At 36.5% G+C, this 19,146-nt stretch overlaps 1 protein-coding gene and 1 long non-coding RNA gene across 2 annotated transcripts; one reads left to right on the plus strand and one right to left on the minus strand.

The window, feature by feature from the left end:
• The first annotated feature begins 212 nt into the window (after positions 1–212).
• LOC122050201 lies at positions 213–893 on the plus strand. Its single transcript, XM_042611129.1, has one exon. The coding sequence runs from the start codon at positions 213–215 to the stop codon at positions 891–893; it is 681 nt and encodes a 226-aa protein (XP_042467063.1).
• A 17,524-nt stretch (positions 894–18,417) lies between these two features.
• Positions 18,418–18,820, minus strand: LOC122053566. Its single transcript, XR_006132241.1, has 3 exons — positions 18,687–18,820; positions 18,537–18,600; positions 18,418–18,447 (listed from the first exon to the last, which is right to left on the minus strand). It is a non-coding gene; the product is annotated as an uncharacterized LOC122053566 (long non-coding RNA).
• Between the last annotated feature and the right edge of the window lie 326 nt (positions 18,821–19,146).

A 19,146-nucleotide genomic window follows, 5' to 3' on the forward strand; every position in this document is an offset into this window, starting at 1 on the left:
GGAGTGATTCCAAGAGTGGTCCAGCCAGCAAGCAACTCACGTTCCCTCAATGTACTACTTGCAGAAAGAAGCACCCGGGGGTATGTCGTATAGGTACAAACAGATGCTACAATTGTGGGATGGAAGGACATATGGCGCGGAACTGCCCTACTCAGATCCAGACACCTATTCCTCTGCAGGTTCTGAACAAGGGTACGCTTCCATAGCTACACATGATGCAAGCTGCATTAGAAGGCCCGCAGATAAGCCAAGGGAGACTGGAAGCTCCGCCAGTAACGACGGATGCCAGAATTTTCTCCATCACCAAGGAGGATGCGGCCAATGCTTCTACAGTCGTCACAGCTGAGATAATTGTCTTTAATCAGTATGCTACTGTGCTATTTGACACTGGGGCAACCCACTCGTTTATTTCTACACCTTTCACGGAGAAGATAGACATGTCACCCCAAACCTTGGATGGCAAATTTTTGACGACATTACCTTCGGGATATGTGATGCCATCCACTCATATACTCCGAGCCGCACCTGTCAGAATTGCAGACAGAGAACTCTACTGTAATCTGATAGTACTGGATATGTGGGATTATGATATTATACTGGGCATGGATTTCCTAAGTAAATACGGAGCTTCGATAGAGTGCGGAAGAAGAAGAGTAGTTTTCCGGCCTGAAGCAGAACCAACCTTCGAATTCATTGGAGAAAATAAGAAAGAAGTTAAGAAGTTTTTATCAGCTTTAAAAGCACAGAAGATGTTAGACAGTGGATACACGGGGTTTCTAGCGCATGTAATTGATATAAACCAGAAAAGGGAAGTGAAGCCAGAAGATGTCAAGGTCGTATGCAATTACCCAGAGGTATTTCCAGATGAACTACCAGGGTTAGCACCTGATTAGGAAATTAAGTTCGAGATTGAATTAGTTCCTGGTACAAGATCGATCTCTAAAGCACCTTACCGTATGGCGCCGGCCGAATTAGAGGAACTTCAAAAACAGCTACGGGAGTTGCTCGACAAGGGACTTATCCGCCCGAGTCACTCACCATGGGGGGCTCCGGTACTGTTTGTTAAAAAGAAGGATGGGTCTATGCGAATGTGTATAGATTATCGAGCACTGAATAAAGTTATAATCAAGAACAGATATCCCTCACCACGGATTGACGATTTGTTTGACCAATTAAAGGGGGCCACTGTTTTCTCCAAGATTAACTTGAGATCTGGCTATCATCAAGTGAAGGTGAAACAAGATAATATACCAAAAACGGCCTTCCGAACGAGATACGGACATTATGAGTTCGTAGTAATGCCCTTCGGAGTGACAAATGCTCCTGCTCTATTCATGGACCTGATGAACCGAGTATTCTCAATATATCTCGACAAATTTGTGATTATTTTTATCGATGATATTCTCATCTATTCGAGAACCCAGGAAGAGCATGCCAAACACCTGGAAATAGTATTACAAATTCTCCAAGAAAAGCAATTGTATGCGAAATTCTCCAAATGCGAATTTTGGCTCGACCAAGTATCATTTCTGGGTCATGTTATTTCTAGGGATGGAGTAATGGTAGATCCAACCAAGATCGAAGTTGTCAGTAACTGGAATAGGCCAAGGAATGCCAGCGAAATCAGGAGTTTCCTCGGACTAGCAAGTTATTACCGGAAGTTTGTAGAGGGTTTCTCCAGAATCGCAGCACCAATGACATCCCTCACTCGGAAAAATAAGAAGTACGAGTGGACAGATGGCTGCGAGAAGAGTTTCACAGAACTGAAAAAGAGACTGACCAGTGCTCCAATTCTTACTCTTCCGGAAAGCAACGAAGGATTTGATATGTATAGTGACGCTTCTAAATCAGGACTCGGAGCTGTACTCATGCAAAATGGCAAGGTCATTGCCTATGCCTCTAGGCAACTCAAGGAACACGAGAAAAATTATCCTACACACGATTTGGAATTAGCAGCCGTGGTCTTTGCTCTTAAGATATGGAGACACTATCTATATGGAGCGCAGTGTAAGATCTATACAGATCACCAAAGTCTGAAATATTTTTTCACACAGAAGGACCTGAACATGAGACAAAGAAGATGGCTTGAGCTAGTCAAGGACTATGACTGCGAGATATTTTATCATCCGGGAAAAGCGAACAAAGTGGCTGATGCACTCAGCCGGAAGTTGTAGGCCACCAAGGTACCCGGAACTATTTTAAGTTTGAGGACAAACTTTTATGAGGTATGGGGGACTGTAACACAGATAGAGTACTTAGAAAAATTCTAGATATTTTTATCATGAATAAAAATAGGCCTTATGTGGAAATTTCAAAAAAAAACAATAATGAAAATAAAATAAAACCAAAAAGAGAGATAACCAAGGCTTGAACCTTGGATCTCTTACTAGATATATGCATGTGTTAACAAATAGGCCAAGAGAAATTATTGTTAAGGAAAGAAGTGACAATATAGTTAAGAATAAGAAAAAGACCTTTTTCATTGAGAAGGAGAAGTTAGAGTTGCCTTCTCCCTCTCAAAAGAAAAGAGGATCTTTGCTTCCTCTTTTCATTAAGGAGAAGTAAAAGAAAGGAGAAGGAAAAGTACACTTTCCCTTCCTCCTCTCATGATGAATAAAAGGGGAAATTAAGGAGAAAACTCATTTTCCTCCTCTTCCTCTTCCTCCTCCTCTCCCTCACTGTGACCAAGAGCCCCTCACCTCTTCTTGCCGAAATCCAAAACAAAGGAGGACCCCTCTCTAGGAAAGCTCCCTAAGCAAAGACCCCTCTTTCTTAAGAAAATAAGGAGGTAAGCATTCCCTCACCTGTGGTACAATTTGCTTACAATTTTCTCAAAAGATTTGAACTCTTAGAATTAGAAATAAAAAGAAGAGAAGAAACCATGCTTATGTACTTTAGTAGGTCATGATAAGAATTTAGTTAGAAAATAAATTATGTGTGTGATGTTAGTTTGATCTTCTTATTAAGATGTTTATTGACTTTCTTTTCTTTTATGAGGTTCGGCCATGATGAAAAGTTTGAGTTCATGAGGCTTAAAACCTAATCTAACATGCTCATAGATTTATTTATGATGTGTTATGAAATTTCTAGAGATTCATGTTCATATGTGTTTAGAAGTTGTGTTCTTGCTTGAGGAAGTTTCAGCCATGATGAAAAGTTTGAGTTCATGAGGCTTAAAACCTAATCTAACATGCTCATAGATTTATTTATGATGTGCTATGAAATTTGCTAGAGATTCATGTTCATATGTTGTTTAGAAGTTGTGTTCTTGCTTGAGGAAGTTTCGACCATGATAAAAATATAGGGTTCATGAGGCTTAAAACCTAATCTAACTTACTCATAGATTTATTTATGATGTGTTATGAAATTGCTAGAGATTCATGTTCATATGTTATCTAGAATTTATATTCTTGCTTGAAGGAAGTTTCGGCCATGATAAAAAAAATATAGGGTTCATGAGGCTTAAAACCTAATCTAACTTGCTCATAGATTTAATTATGATGTGTTATGAAATTTGTTAGAGATTCATGTTCATATTGTTAGGATGTATACTAAAAGCCTAGCTTATGGTATAAACATTTATCTAGAAATAAGAATCACATTGGTCAAATATCTACATTTATGATAAATGTAGTTGTTCAATTAATTTATATTGTAGATAACATGATGTGTGGTGTCACACACAGAAAATCATGTTATTGGTTCCTTATAAATTATAAACAGTAGCTCACGACCAAGATGGAAAGGAACAAACCATTGGAAGGTCGTAGTGTAATTAGGTATTAGTTTATCTTAACTATATAATTACACTAGTACACTTAGAGTATATTGAGTAGGACCATTTGAGGTCGTTCCTTTTATACTGACTTTATGAAGGAACAAAGACCACAGTTATTATGGAAGTGTGTGCTCTTAATCCTAATAGAATAACGAGCACATATATTTGATATTTATTTCTTTAATTTATCAATGGGTGAGATTTAGTTCGATGAATCAATAAGCCCGATAAGTTGGGAAATGATATCACTTATAGTGTGTGTTGTTGATTATAGAATGAAACTGTGTCCTAGAGATACTAGGTTGATAATGTCCCCAAGATGAGCTCATAAAGATTGTCATGTTAAACCCTGCAGGTGGACTTAGTCCGACATGATGATAAGGTTGAGTGGTACTATTCTTGGACTAAGATATTAATTAAATGAGTTGTCAGTAACTCACTTAATTAGTGGACATTCGATATCTTAAACACAGGGAGACTAACACACTCATAATAAGAAGGAGCCCAAAAATGTAATTTGGGATTGGTGCGGTAGTTCAATGATAGTTCTCTAGTGGAATGAATTATCATTGATAAAATTAAGTTGTGTGTTCGAAGCGAGATGCTTAATTTTATCGGGAGACCAAAACCAATTCCTCCTCTCGGTCCCTATCGTAGCCTCTTATTTATAGAGTACTATACCCACCTATACCCACCTTTATACCCATGATAAAGGGGTCGGCCAAGCTAGCTTGTGGTTCAAGCTAGGGCCGGCCAAGCCTTGATTCATGGGTGGCCGGCCCTAGCTTGAACCCAAGCTTAGGTGGCCGACCCCCATTAAATTAAAAGGAATTTTTATTTTTATTTTTCTCATGTGAAAGATATAATTTATTGGAGAGAATTAAAATTAAAATATCTCTTTTAAAGAATCTACAAAAGATTAAAGGAGAGAGAATGAATCTCTTTCCTTATTTGTAGATTGGAAAGATATTTTATTTTTCTCTTTGTAAATTATTCACTTGTTGAAAATTAAAATTATGGAAATTTCTTTTGATCAACCATGAAGGGATTATTATGGAGAAATTTTATTTTAAAATTTTTCCGGAAGCAAATAAGGAAAGTTTAATTTTTCTAGCGAAAAATTTTCTTATTTGCTCCCCATGTTGTGGCCGGCCATTACAAGGTTAATTGGGAAATATTATTTTATTTTTCTCAATTAATTCATGTCAAGGAAATTAAGGAAATTTTATTGTAATTAAATTTCCTAATTTACCAAGGCTAAGGAATATAAAAGAGGGGGTTGGGGTGCCTTCATGGGTGAACAACCTCTATTATTTTTCTCCCTCTTTTCCTTGGTGTTGTGCCCGGCCATCTTCTCTCCCTCTCTTCTTCTTTGTGGTGGCTGAAACTTATCTCTTGGTGGAGCTTTTGCGGAGGCCGGATACTACTTGGAGAAGAAGAAGAAGAAGGAGAGAAAGCTTTCATCCCTTGGAGCATGGTGGTGGTGGCCGACCAACCTCTCTTCCCCTCTTCCTCTTTGTGGTGGCCGAACCTTTCTCTTGGCTTGGAGCTCTTGTGGTGGCCGGATACTACTTGGAGAAGAAGAAGGAGAAGGAGAGAAAGTTTGCATCCCTTGGAGCTTGGTTGGTGTTTTTCTTCTTCCTTGGTGAAGCTTTCTTGTTTTGGCCGAACCTAGCTAGTAGGAGAAGAAGGTGTTTGGTGGTTTCTCATCTCGGAAGATCGTTTCCGACACAACGTCCGAGGTTAGAAGAGGAATATGGTAGAAGATCAAGAGGTCTTTCTAAAAAGGTATAACTAGTAATTTTTCCTTTCCGCATCATGCTAGTTATTTTTGGAAATAATACCAAATACAAGGGGCTTTCGATTTTAGTATTTCGAATTTATTTTCGATATAGTGTTCTTAAGTTTTTCTTTTCCTTGTGATTTGATTGTTCCTTTCGGTTAACCTAAAGTTATTTTAGGAAATTAAATATTAGCTTTCCATAAAAGGTTTTGTCTAGTCGGTGGTGGTTGCTCCCATATCCAAGAAGGGCATGTGCCTCGCCACGTCAGTACTGGAAACCAATTATGAAAATTAATATTTAATGGAATTAATAACTTAGGTGATTTGGATAAAACGTGTTAAGTTCCGCAGGAGATCCAAGTCAAAACCTAAAAGAACAAATAGATTAAGTTTTGGATCAAACGTGTTAAGTTCCGCAGGCGATTGTTACGCTCCGCAAGTGTACGGAAATGTCGCAAGTAATATAAAAGATTATCATATCCACAGGGACTGGAATAAGCACTAGAAATGTCTCAAAGTGAATTAGCTAAACAACTATCCAATTGTTTCAAATGCAAAGTGAAGGTAAACAAATCTAATATTAAAGATCAACAAACAAGAATTTAGTGTTTTGGGTTATGATAAAGGGAGATTCTTGGAGTTTCGGTTTCTTTGTAAGATTTCTTGAATGTAAATGGTTCACCAATTCTTATCCCTCAATTGCCAAACACATGTAGAAAGTTGTCGGTTCTCTCTTGCAATAGATAACCGGCTAAGGACTGAGAAATGTATCTAAATATGATCAATTAGACACGAACCTACGTTGTCCTTACACAGAAGCACACCTATTACTATGCCTTCCTCGGATATCAACATAGAAGCCCACAACTTATTAATCTATCTAGATACAAGAAACTAATCCAAGATCCATCCTACTTTCTTGAATATTCCTATTTCCTCTTCAAGATTATCTCTCAAACGTCCTTACACGGGCTTGCACCTGTCACGTGGATCCCTCGGATGATCGAGTGAGAGTTTATCTTTACAAAGTCCACAAGAAATCCAAACAATCAATCAAGAATGAGAATTAAGCACAAATCACCATTAATCATTCAAGATCTAATTGATACAAGCAAGACAATGTCATTGAAACAAGAAATTGGCAAATCCATAAGAGATTACATCAATCCATCATACAAATACTCCCTTAATCCTAGAATACAAGATCTACTCCATGAATCGAGGAAGAATACCCAAAGAAATAGAGATTACAAGCATTTCTCCAATCCCCAATCCAAGAAAACAAGAAAAAGGGGAAAAGAGAAAACTTATCTACGAAGAAACCTCATCTTCGCATCCAATCCTCGCTCCGGAGTCGAAATCGTCAAGAACTCCCCTTGAATCGCCCAGAAATCCTCCCAAGAATGGGAGGAAACCACCAAATCTTGCCTTCTCCCAAAGGGGGAGAGATCCCCTTTCCAATTCATGAAGGAGGGTTTAAATAGAGGAGGAATTCGGGCGCCACACGGCCCCACGACACGGCCGTGTGATATTCACACGGCCATGTCCAGTTCCTTCTCTGCCAAAACTGCACGGCCGTGTGACTCACACGGCCTAGCCCTCTTCTCTTTAAAGCGGCCAAGCACGACCGTGTAGATCCACACGACCAGGACCATTCTGTCCTCTGGAAATGCTACACGGCCGTGTGGTGCACACTGCCACAGCCTGCTTGGTCTCTGGAAACCTCACACGGCCGAGTAGATCCACACGGCCATGTAAGGCTTCTGCTCTGGTTGGCTTCAAATCTTGACACGGCCGTGTGAGGTTCACACGGCCATGTCATCTTCCTCTTCTGTTTGTGCCAAACTCCACACGGCCCGAGCTCCATACCAGTGCAGGGTCGTGTGAGGTACACGGCCTGGTGCTTTCTCCCTTTGTTTCCTCCAAGCTTTCCCGAGGACGCATAATCTTCACCAATTTCGACTCCTGTGTACAGAAAATGCACAAAAAGCAGATCTTCGAACCAAAAGAGTAAATATGCTAAAAGGAAAGCTGGAAGTATAAAAATGCATAGATCAAGCATGCTCAAAGTATGTAAATGTGCGTAAAAACATGCACAAAAGAGTATATAATCTACACACATCACCGATCCAAAATTTAATTTAAAAGAACACATGGTAGCTAGGAAAAGGTTCAGATCTTTGTACAAAATTTTTGTACAGTGGAACCTCTAGGTTTTCCGAGTAGTAACCAACAATTGGTATCAGAGCTAGGGTTTGCCTCTGTGTATTTGGTATTTAGGTTAATTATGCACATGTCATACCTAATTTAGGCAGGTTAATAGTAGGATGTGCTAACTTTGTGGATGCAGAATCCAACTATTATGACTTTTAGTTATTATGTGTGTGATTGGACCCTTGGACATGTCAAGGGCATTTATATGTGTGTGCATGATTGTATTATAAAATACAGTAGGAGCTGTATTTAGTTTTATTAGGATTTTATTTTTTGATCTAGTAACATGTACATTCCTTTTATGGAATATAGGATCGATGGATGTAAATTTTATTTTATGATCGATCTAGTTTACATGTACATTCCTTCGAGGAATATAGGATCGAAAAATGTAAAATTCTATTTAAGTCGCGGATCGAATCTTGCAATGCGTGGAACTTTTTGAGGACCAGAGGCGCAGTGGAACAAGGAGCAAGATGGATGCGACAACTAGACCCGGTGGCGGTGGCCAAAGATGGCAGCAGCTAGGGTTGACGACACACGGAGGACAACAATAGATAAAAGCCATAATAGTTGAAAATTAGTTTTTCTATTTATTGCTTTTTATGTTATGTTGTGTGTATGCATGTTAGGTAGACTAGCATAGGCAAAATTCCTCACTTTAAATAACTAAGTGGGAGAGGGATTTATTTTAAATAAATTCCATGGTCTCCATTACTGGTTTATAAGTGATGCAACAAACTTGCGCGTTGGCTCTGAGTGCCTTCCTCCATAACGGATGAGCTTGTTTGCGGATCACTAGATTAAACTTTCATTTTGGATGACTATAGGAAGTTAATTAAGAGCGTGTGATCTTCCCCAACGGAAGGGGCATAATCTTATTAATGGACTTAGTGTCAAGTAATGGTATACACTTAGGCACGTCTAATAGTATCCTCCCCATCAGAGTCACTGCTATTATTTGTGTGACCGAAGAAAACCAACTATTAATTTGTCAAATAACTAGGTTGACAAGATAATAAAATTAATGTGTTAAAACCTCTCTTACAAATGATTGATTTTGTATACGTCCACACTAACGTGGCATACAAAATTAACAGTGTTTGAGATAATTTTATTTGTCATAAAGTTAGGTTGACAAGATAATTAATGGGTAAAACCCTCCTCTTACAAATGTTGATTTTGTATACGTCCACACTAACGTGGCATGCAAAATTTACGGTGTTTTGAGGTGTTGGTAAATTTAAATAGTATTGTTAGAGGAATCAATATTATTTTAAATTTAGAGTCTTGACCAAATATTTGATCAAAGACAGACCAACTATTAATTTTATTTGTCATAGGTTGATAAGATAATAAAATTAATGGATAAAATCTCCTTTTAGAATTTGTATACGTCCACACTATCGTGGCATAAAAAATTTATGGGGATTTTGAGATGTTGGCCTTGACCAAATATTTTTGTGATTCTTAGGTTTTCAAATGATTAGTCAATTCCCTAGTTGTTATACTATAGAATAGACTTAATTGTTCCAATTTGTATGATTGGAAATAGGACTTGGACATTAAGGTAAACTGTCTTCTTAGAACTAAGAACAATATAGGTGTATTTAATTCATTAGTCGAAACATGTTTAGTGGTGTTATCTACCAGAACCTGGAGTGTAGATACAGATGCCATTAATCATGTCTGCAATTTATTGAAGGGGTTCCAGGAAACCCGACAACTAAATGAAAATAAAAACACCATCCACATGGGCACTGCTGTAAAAGTGGCAGCTGTTGTAGTGGGAGATGTTTATCCTTTGATAAGAATAAAACATGGATTTTTGAGTAATTGTCTTTATGTACCAAGTTTAGAAAGAACTAGTTTTCAGTTTCTAAACTATTCAAAGAACTTGATATTCTACCTCTTTTAATAATAAAGTTGTTATTAAGAAAAAGAGGGAAGTTATCTGTTCTGGTATGTTGGCAATTTATAAATCCAATAACTCCCACGATGCAACAAATGGAAATTAGTAACACATCTTCTAACTTTAAGAGAAAGCAACCTTCGGAAATGAACCAATTATATCTTTGGCATCTAAGGCTAGGTTATATTAGCTTGAGTAAGATTCATTGGTAGCTGATGAACTTTTGGGTTCATTAGTAGTGGAAATCATTCCGACCTGTGAGTCTTACTTGGAATGAAAAATAACCAAGAAGCCTTTAAGTCTAAGCGGTATGGAGCCAAAAGATATGTAGGAATTGGTTCATTCTGATTTGTGTGATCCTATGACTATCCAGGAAAGAGGTTGTTTCAAATATTTCGTCAATTTTATAGACAACTATTTGAGATACGGATACATTTACTTGATATGCCGCAAGTCTAAGTTCTTTGATTAGTTCAAAGAGTACAAGGCTGATGTGGAGAAACGTCAAAGTAAAAGTATCAAGACACTACGGTGAGATCATAGTGGCAAGTACCTCTTGAGAGAATTTAGGAGTCACTTATCAGAAGAAGGGATTCAATCCCAACTAACTGCACCTGGTACACCCCAACAGAATGGTGTAGAAAAAGGAAGGTATAGGACTCTTATGGAAATAAGTAGATTGATGAGTTATTTAGAATATTACCAAAATCATTTTAAGGATATACTCTGGAAACGGAAGTGAACAGTACCTTCCAAAGTCAGAACTCTCTACTCATATAGAATTGCTGAATAGGCGTACGCCTATTTTGAAGCATATTCGAATTCGGGTAGTCCAGCACATATGCTGAAGAGAGATAATGATAAGTTAGACAGGAATTCACTTGTTTGTGGGTTATCCTAGAGAAATGAAAGTAGGTTTATAGTCTTAAAAAATAGAAGGTCATTGTTAGCATCAATGAACGATTTTTAGGAAAGGACTATGTAATAAACCGCGTTCCCATAAGTAAGTTTGTTCTTAAGGAGATAATAAAGGACATGTCTAATCTAGTACCAACTGTACAAGATGAGATACCACAAGGAAACTGCAACACGTATCACAAATGATATACAATTGCAGAAACTGTCTCGTCGTAGTGGGAGGGTTGTTAGGCAACCTAAAAAGATTTATGTTTTGGGAGAGTTTTTGGACTCGATCCCTGGAGGACAAGAACCTGATCTCCGGACATATGACGAAGCACTCCAAGATAAAGATGCAGCATCTTGGCAAAAAGTAATGAATATTAGAATTAGAATATATGTATTCTAATAAAATCTGGAAGCTTGTAGAATCACCAAATAGTGTAAAAGCCTTTGGGTGTAAAAAGGTCTATAATAGGAAATGAGGGATAGACTGGAAGGTAGAAACTTTCAAAGCAAGGCTTGATGAAAAAAGAAAACTTTTTCATTGGTAACCATGCTTAAGTCTATCCGGATTCTTTTATCTATTTGGCAAGTGGATGTCAAGACAGCATTCCTTAATGGAAGTCTTGAAGAAAGCATCCATATAAAGCAACCAGAAGGGTTCATTGCAAAGGGCTAAGAGCATCTTGTGTGCAAGCTCAATCAATCTATGGACTGAGGTAAAGCTTCAAAGTCTTGGAACATCCGGTTTGTCAAAGTAATCCAGACCTATGGATTTATTTAGTAACTGGATAACTCTTGTGTATACAAAATGTGTGATGGAAACGTGGTGGTATTTCTTGTACTATACGTAGATAATATTTTTGGTAGTTGGAAACAATATCAAAATGTTGTCAGAAGTAAGGGTATGGTTGTCCAAACAATTTGATATAAAGGACTTGGGAGAATGTATATATTCTTGAGATCGAAATAATAAGGGATCGCAAGAAAAATAATTTGTACTTATCCTAAGCTTCATATATCAGAAAAACCCTTGCTCGTTTTAAGCATGCAGAACTCTAAGAAAGGTTTCTTACCTTTTAGGCATGGAGTAGCTATATCTAAAGAGATGTCTCCGAAGACATTAAAAGAGATAAAGGACATGAAGGCAGTTCCTTATGCTTCGGCTCTGGGAAGCCTAATGTATGCAATGCTGTGTACGAGACAGGATATCTGTTTTACCGTGGGCATGGTTAGCAGATATCAAAGTAACCCTATACAAGGACATTAGTCTGCAGTAAAGCATATATTGAAGTACCTTAGAGGTACTAGAGATTGTATGCCCGTTTACAAGGCAGCTATTTAGGTCCCTGTGGGTTGCATGGATTTTGACTTCCAATCGGATAAGGACAATAATAAGTCAACCTCGGGGTTTTGTGTTTACTTTAGGAGGTAAAGTCATAACTATGGAAGAGTGATAAACATTTGTGTTTTTCTGGACTCCACAATAGAAGCTCAGTATATGGCAAGCCTCTGACGTAGCCATAAAAGCTGAATGACTCAATAACCTAAAGATAGACTTAGATATGATTTCTAGTTTGTCTAAAGATTATTACAATTTATTGTAATAATATTGGTGCAGTAGCAAACTCGAAGAAACCATAAGTCTATAAGGCAAGTAAACACAATAGAGCGCAAGTACCACCCAATACGAGAAATCGTATAAACGAGGAGAAGTTGTTGCCGCCTAGATTGCATCAGGTGATGACCTATAGATCCTTTCACTAAGGTCCTTAAGGCAAGAGCTTTTGACGGGCATGTTGAAGGGTTAGGAATCAGATGTATGGCAGCAGATATAGCAGCTTAGTCTTTTAGTATAAGTGGGAGATTGTTAAGATGTATACTAAAAGCCTAGCTTATGGTATAAACATTTATCTAGAAATAAGAATCACATTGGTCAAATGTCTACATTTATGATAAATGTAGTTGTTCTATTAATTTATATTGTAGATAACATGATGTGTGGTGTCACACACAGAAGATCATGTTATTGGTTCCTTATAAATTATAAACAGTAGCTCACGACCAAGATGGAAAGGAACAAACCATTGGAAGGTCGTAGTGTAATTAGGTATTAGTTTATCTTAACTATATAATTACACTAGTACACTTAGAGTGTATTGAGTAGGACCATTTGAGGTCGTTCCTTTTATACTGACTTTATGAAGGAACAAAGACCTCAGTTATTATGGAAGTGTATGCTCTTAATCCTAATATAATAACGAGCACATATATTTGATATTTATTTCTTTAATTTATCAATGGGTGAGATTTAGTTCGATGAATCAATAAGCCCGATAAGTTGGGAAATGATATCACTTATAGTGTATGTTGTTGATTATAGAATGAAACTGTGTCCTAGAGATACTAGGTTGATAATGTCCCAAAGATGAGCTCATAAAGATTGTCATGTTAAACCCTGCAGGGGGACTTAGTCCGACATGAAGATAAGGTTGAGTGGTACTATTCTTGGACTAAGATATTAATTAAATGAGTTGTCAGTAACTCACTTAATTAGTGGACATTCGATATCTTAAACACAGGGAGACTAACACACTCATAATAAGAAGGAGCCCAAAAATGTAATTTGGGATTGGTGCGGTAGTTCAATGATAGTTCTCTAGTGGAATGAATTATCATAGATAAAATTAAGTTGTGTGTTCGGGGCGAACACGGGATGCTTAATTTTAACAAGAGACCAAAACCAATTCTTCCTCTCTGTCCCTATCGTAGCCTCTTATTTATAGAGTACTATACCCACCTATACCCACCTTCATACCCATAATAAATGGGCCGGCCAAGCTAGCTTGTGGTTCAAGCTAGGGTCGGCCAAGCCTTGATTCATGGGTGGCCGGCCCTAGCTTGAACCCAAGCTTAGGTGGCCGGCCCCTATTAAATTAAAAGGAATTTTTATTTTTATTTTTCTCATGTGAAAGATATAATTTATTGGAGAGAATTAAAATTAAAATATCTCTTTTAAAGAATCTACAAAAGATTAAAGGAGAGAGAATGAATCTCTTTCCTTATTTGTAGATTGGAAAGATATTTTATTTTTCTCTTTGTAAATTATTCACAAGTTGAAAGTTAAAATTATGGAAATTTCTTTTGATCAACCATGAAGGGATTATTATGGAGAAATTTTATTTTAAAATTTTTCCGGAAGCAAATAAGGAAAGTTTAATTTTTCTAGCGAAAAATTTCCATATTTGCTCCCCATGTTGTGGCCGGCCATTACAAGGTTAATTGGGAAATTTTATTTTATTTTTCTCAATTAATTCATGTCAAGGAAATTAAGGAAATTTTATTGTAATTAAATTTCCTAATTTACCAAGGCTAAGGAATATAAAAGAGGGGGTTGGGGTGCCTTCATGGGTGAACAACCTCTATTATTTTTCTCCCTCTTTTCCTTAGTGTTGTGCCCGACCATCTTCTCTCCCTCTCTTCTTCTTTGTGGTGGCCGAAACTTATCTCTTGGTGGAGCTTTTGTGGAGGCCGGATACTACTTGGAGAAGAAGAAGAAGGAGAGAAAGCTTTCATCCCTTGGAGCATGGTGGTGGTGGCCGGCCAACCTCTCTTCCCCTCTTCCTCTTTGTGGTGGCCGAACCTTTCTCTTGGCTTGGAGCTCTTGTGGTGGCCGGATACTACTTGGAGAAGAAGAAGAAGAAGGAGAGAAATCTTGCATCCCTTGGAGCTTGGTTGGTGTTTTTCTTCTTCCTTGGTGAAGCTTTCTTGTTTTGGCCGAACCTAGCTAGGAGGAGAAGAAGGTGTTTGGTGGTTTCTCATCTCGGAAGATCGTTGCCCACACAACGTCCGAGGTTAGAAGAGGAATACAGTAGAAGATCAAGAGGTCTTTCTAAAAAGGTATAACTAGTAATTTTTCCTTTCCGCATCATGCTAGTTATTTTTGGAAATAATACCAAATACAAGAGGCTTTCGATTTTAGTATTTCGAATTTATTTTCGATGTAGTGTTCTTAAGTTTTTCTTTTCCTTGTGATTTGATTGTTCCTTTCGGTTAGCCTAAAGTTATTTTAGGTAATTAAATATTAGCTTTCCATAAAATGTTTTTTCTAGTCGGTGGTGGTTGCTCCCATATCCAAGAAGGTCATGTGCCTCGCCACGTCAGTACTGGAAACCAATTATGGAAATTAATATTTAATGGAATTAATAACTTAGGTGATTTGGATAAAACGTGTTAAGTTCCGCAGGAGATCCAAGTCAAAACCTAAAAAAACAAATAGATTAAGTTTTGGATCAAACGTGTTAAGTTCTGCAGGCGATCCAAAATTTAATTTAAAAGAACACATTGTAGCTAGGAAAAGATTCAGATCTTTGTACAAAATTTTTATACAGTGGAACCTCTAGGTTTTCCGAGTAGCAACCAACACATATGTTGTTTAGAAGCTATGTTGTTGCTTGAGGACGTTTCGTCCATGATGGAAATATTAGGGTTCATGAAACTCAAAACCTAATTTAGTATGATCATAGACCTCCATGTGATATGTTATGAAATTAACTAAGAAGAGTTATGTTTACATGTTGTTCATAAGTTTATTTCTTAGTTGTGAAGTTTCGACCATGATAGTGATTTAGGGTTTCATAAAGCTCCAAATCTAATTTAGCATGTTCATAGGTTTCCTTGTGATATGTCATCAAATTTGCTAGGTATTCATGTTAAAGGATTTCTTAGAAGTCTACTTCTTGTTGCATGATGTTTCGGCTATGATAACTTTTAGAGTTCATGAAGCACAAAACCTAAGTTAGTATGCTCATAGGCTTCTTGATGATATGCTATAAAATGGGATAGAAACTTATACTTATATGTTGCTTAGAAATTTATTCCCTACATGATGAAGTTTCGGCCATGATTAATCCTTAGGGTCATGAAGCTCCAAACCTAATTTAGTATGCCCATAGACTTCTTTATGATATATGATGGAATTAGCTAGGTGTTCACGTTACATGTTGTTTAGAAGTTTATATTCTTGGCTTATGAAGGTTCGGCCATGATAAGATTTTATGGTTTATGAAGCTCAAAACTTAACCTAGCATGCTCATAGACTTCCTTATGATATGTTATCAACTTGGCTAAGTATTTATGTTCATATGTTGCTTAGAAGTTTTACTCCTTGTTATATGATGTTTCGGCTATGATAAAGTGTTAGGGTTCATGAAACTCAAAACCCAATTTAGTATGTTCATAGACTTCTTATGGTATGTTATGAGATTTGCTAAGTATTCATGTTGTATGTTGTATAGGAGTATTCCTTTGTTATGAAATTTCGGCCATAACTATGATTTAGGTTTCAAGAAAGTTTTAAACTTAAACTTAGCAAGCCATGATTCTTCCTTATGATATGTTTAGTTTTAAGTATGCATGCTTTATGATAAGATCAGTAACATGTTGATTATGTATGTTATGAATTATGCATGATATGATTCTTATGAAGTATGCATGTTTATGATAAGAACAGCAACGTGTTAATTATGTATGTTATGAATTATGCATGATATGATTCTTATGATGACTATGTACTCAAGCATGTGTATTTTCAATATGTTGCATGCTCATCTATGTAAGTTATGAACCAAGCATGATAATGGTTATATGATGGTCTTGTGTCAAGAATGTATGCCTTGTGATATGATAAGAAAAATGGCAAAGAGTTGCTTCCCTTAAGTTGGGATCAAGAGCACTCTTCATGTTAAGACAAGAGCATGACATTTATGATGATATGATATGACAATTATGATGATATGATATGCATGACATGTACTTTACTTTGTATGGCTTGTACCAAGGGTGGGCTCCATAAGCGCCCCTAGACCGACGGACTATGAACGGGTCTAGTAAAAAGGGATGGGCTCCTTAGTACGCCCCTAGGCCGACGGACTATGAACGAGTCTAGATCCCTAGTAGGTTCGGGGCTAGCTACCCTGTCCTAGGGATTGCGCGCATTTATGTATGTATGTGGTACAAGCCGGGCCCTCATGATGATGATATTATGTTCAAGTATTAAAAGATATGTATAAAGACATCTTGCACTCGACATGACATATGTTTTAAAAAGGACATGCTGCATCATGCACCCATTCATATATGATATGTTTCTTCTATGTTCCATGAAATCTGATGATATGTTATGCTTCTCATGTTTCACCTCATATGATTTCTTGTTTATGATATGTTAGAAACATGATTCATAAGGATATGTTATAATAAGAAACTATGCTCACATGTTGATGATTATGTTCTTTATTGATGATATGCTTGTATGATTATGCTTGAGATACGGATTTTGTGAGTAGGAAAGAATCTTACTGAGCTCGTGTGCTCATAGCTTACTTCCTTGTACCACAGATAAGGGCAAGGGATGGATGATCTAAGGGAGCTGCAGGAGATGCAAGGAAGTGTGTGTGGCAGTGGCTCGGCTGAAATAAATAAGACCTGCTATAATGTTTTGTTATGTTTGACATGAACCATTGTATTTATGTTATATTCCAGTATAACTCTATGACATTTCCACTGCTTTATGTTATAAGAAAGAAATTTTGAATATGTATGTATCCTGGAATAGTTAAATAAGTAAGTAGCTTCGTCCCTTTGAGTAGCAGGGAGGGAGGGCGTTACACATAACCTATTTGAATTCTAAACACATAGAGGCAAACCCTAGCTCTGATACCAATTGTTGGTTAATCCTAAGAAAATGTACCGGTTCCACTGTACAAAAAGTTTTTTACACGTGTCGAACCTTTCCTTAAATAACCTACACTATGTGAAAATCGTTAATAGACTTCGGATATTATCCGAAGTAATAGATAATTAATTACCGAAGTAGACGCATGTGAAGTAAAAGGGTAAATTTTTTACTTCACCACATATTACCGAAGTCTATCACCGGTTCAAAACCGGTTGAAAATCGAACCGATTTTGAAGTAAAAAAGTTATATTACTTCATCAAGACCTTTAAAAATACCGAAGTAAAATTGTTATATTACTTCATAAGTTACGTTATTTGACGAAGTAAAATATGTATACGACTTCACATTTTTTAAATTTTGGTATAGTAAATGTTTTATTTTACTTCCGCATAATTTGACTTAGTCGAAGTATTCATTATCATACTACTTCATCGTAGTATAGAAGTAATAGAGCATATTTTACTACAACAAAAAATTCAAATGTAGCGAAGTAATTGATACGAACTACTTTTCAAATTTTATCAGTAGTGAAGTAAATAGTTTCTTTAACTACACCACTATTTATATTTATAGAAGTCTTTTGTGTTGTATTACTCCATCATTTATTCTTTACCGTCGAAGTAATTGATAATATTTTACTACAATATAATTTTAATTGTCCAAAAGAATATATGATCACACTATATTTTTCACCATCAAAATTAAACAAATATATCATAAATATGTATCAAATACAATCCAAAAGTGTATTCATAAAAGACACGTATAACCATAACTCAAAATTTTTTGTATCCAAAATTCTCTAAATACAATCCAAAATTTATATCGTAGCCTACACTTAAGCACCAATATAGAAGTAGACGAATTCACTCCATTCACTTCTGACTTCATCATACTGAGATTGATCGTAATACTGTTTGTTTTTTGATGTTGCAAACTGAAACATAAATAGAAGTTTGAGAGTCAATGTAAAATGATTCAATATTTCATAAAGAAGATATTTTATAAAGAAGAAATTCACCTTCATCTCCAATTGGGGATATTCATCCAAGACTATCTCTTTCATGTATCGCATTATACAATATCCACATTCAACACCACCTTTTTGTTTTAGATTACCCTAATCAAATTGAAAATGTCATCAATAAGTTATAGGCCAAATAATAAGAATTATTAACTGATGTCTAAATACATAGTCACAATACATACCGTCAATTGTTTAAAACCAGGTCCTTTTGAAATACCCTTTGATGCATTGTATAACTTGACCCCACTACATTGTAAAAAATAGAAAGTTATTTTTTCAACCTCTAATGAATTTAATGTATATATTCACAATCAACATAATCTACTACTTACTTGGTCACAATAGTTTGCCAAGCATGATCTCGGTTCCTATTACTCAAAGAGTCCAATAAATATATCATATTCTTATCTTCATTAATTATAGTCAGAATCCAATGGTACCTGGACAAATGAAAATATAACATTGACTAGTATGTAGTAGGAATTGATAAATAATTAAAATTTTACCCAGTATTGTATGGAATGAAGCAGATACTATCTCTGTTTGATGCTCTCAACTGCTCAGCAATATGTTGTGACAATTTACTGCCTTCTTCGCCCACACCACATGTTGGTATGCGACCAGGATCCACAAATGAAACACACTCAGCTCTATTTTCTTTCTTCAAGTATTTGTAAAGGTAATTGCAAGATAATTGCAAGGTAATGATAAAGTAATGACAAATCTAAATATACCCCATGTAAACCAAACAAAAGTATATGAATAAATATTGCAAACGAAGCATAGCATTTG

Source organism: Zingiber officinale, chromosome 3A (assembly GCF_018446385.1).
Source record: "Zingiber officinale cultivar Zhangliang chromosome 3A, Zo_v1.1, whole genome shotgun sequence".
In the NCBI taxonomy this organism is placed as follows: Eukaryota; Viridiplantae; Streptophyta; class Magnoliopsida; order Zingiberales; family Zingiberaceae; genus Zingiber; species Zingiber officinale.

Excerpts from the sequence above, each read along its gene's own strand:
- LOC122050201 (XM_042611129.1), top strand. The coding sequence starts at position 213 with ATGATGCAAGCTGCATTAGAAGGCCCGCAGATAAGCCAAGGGAGACTG.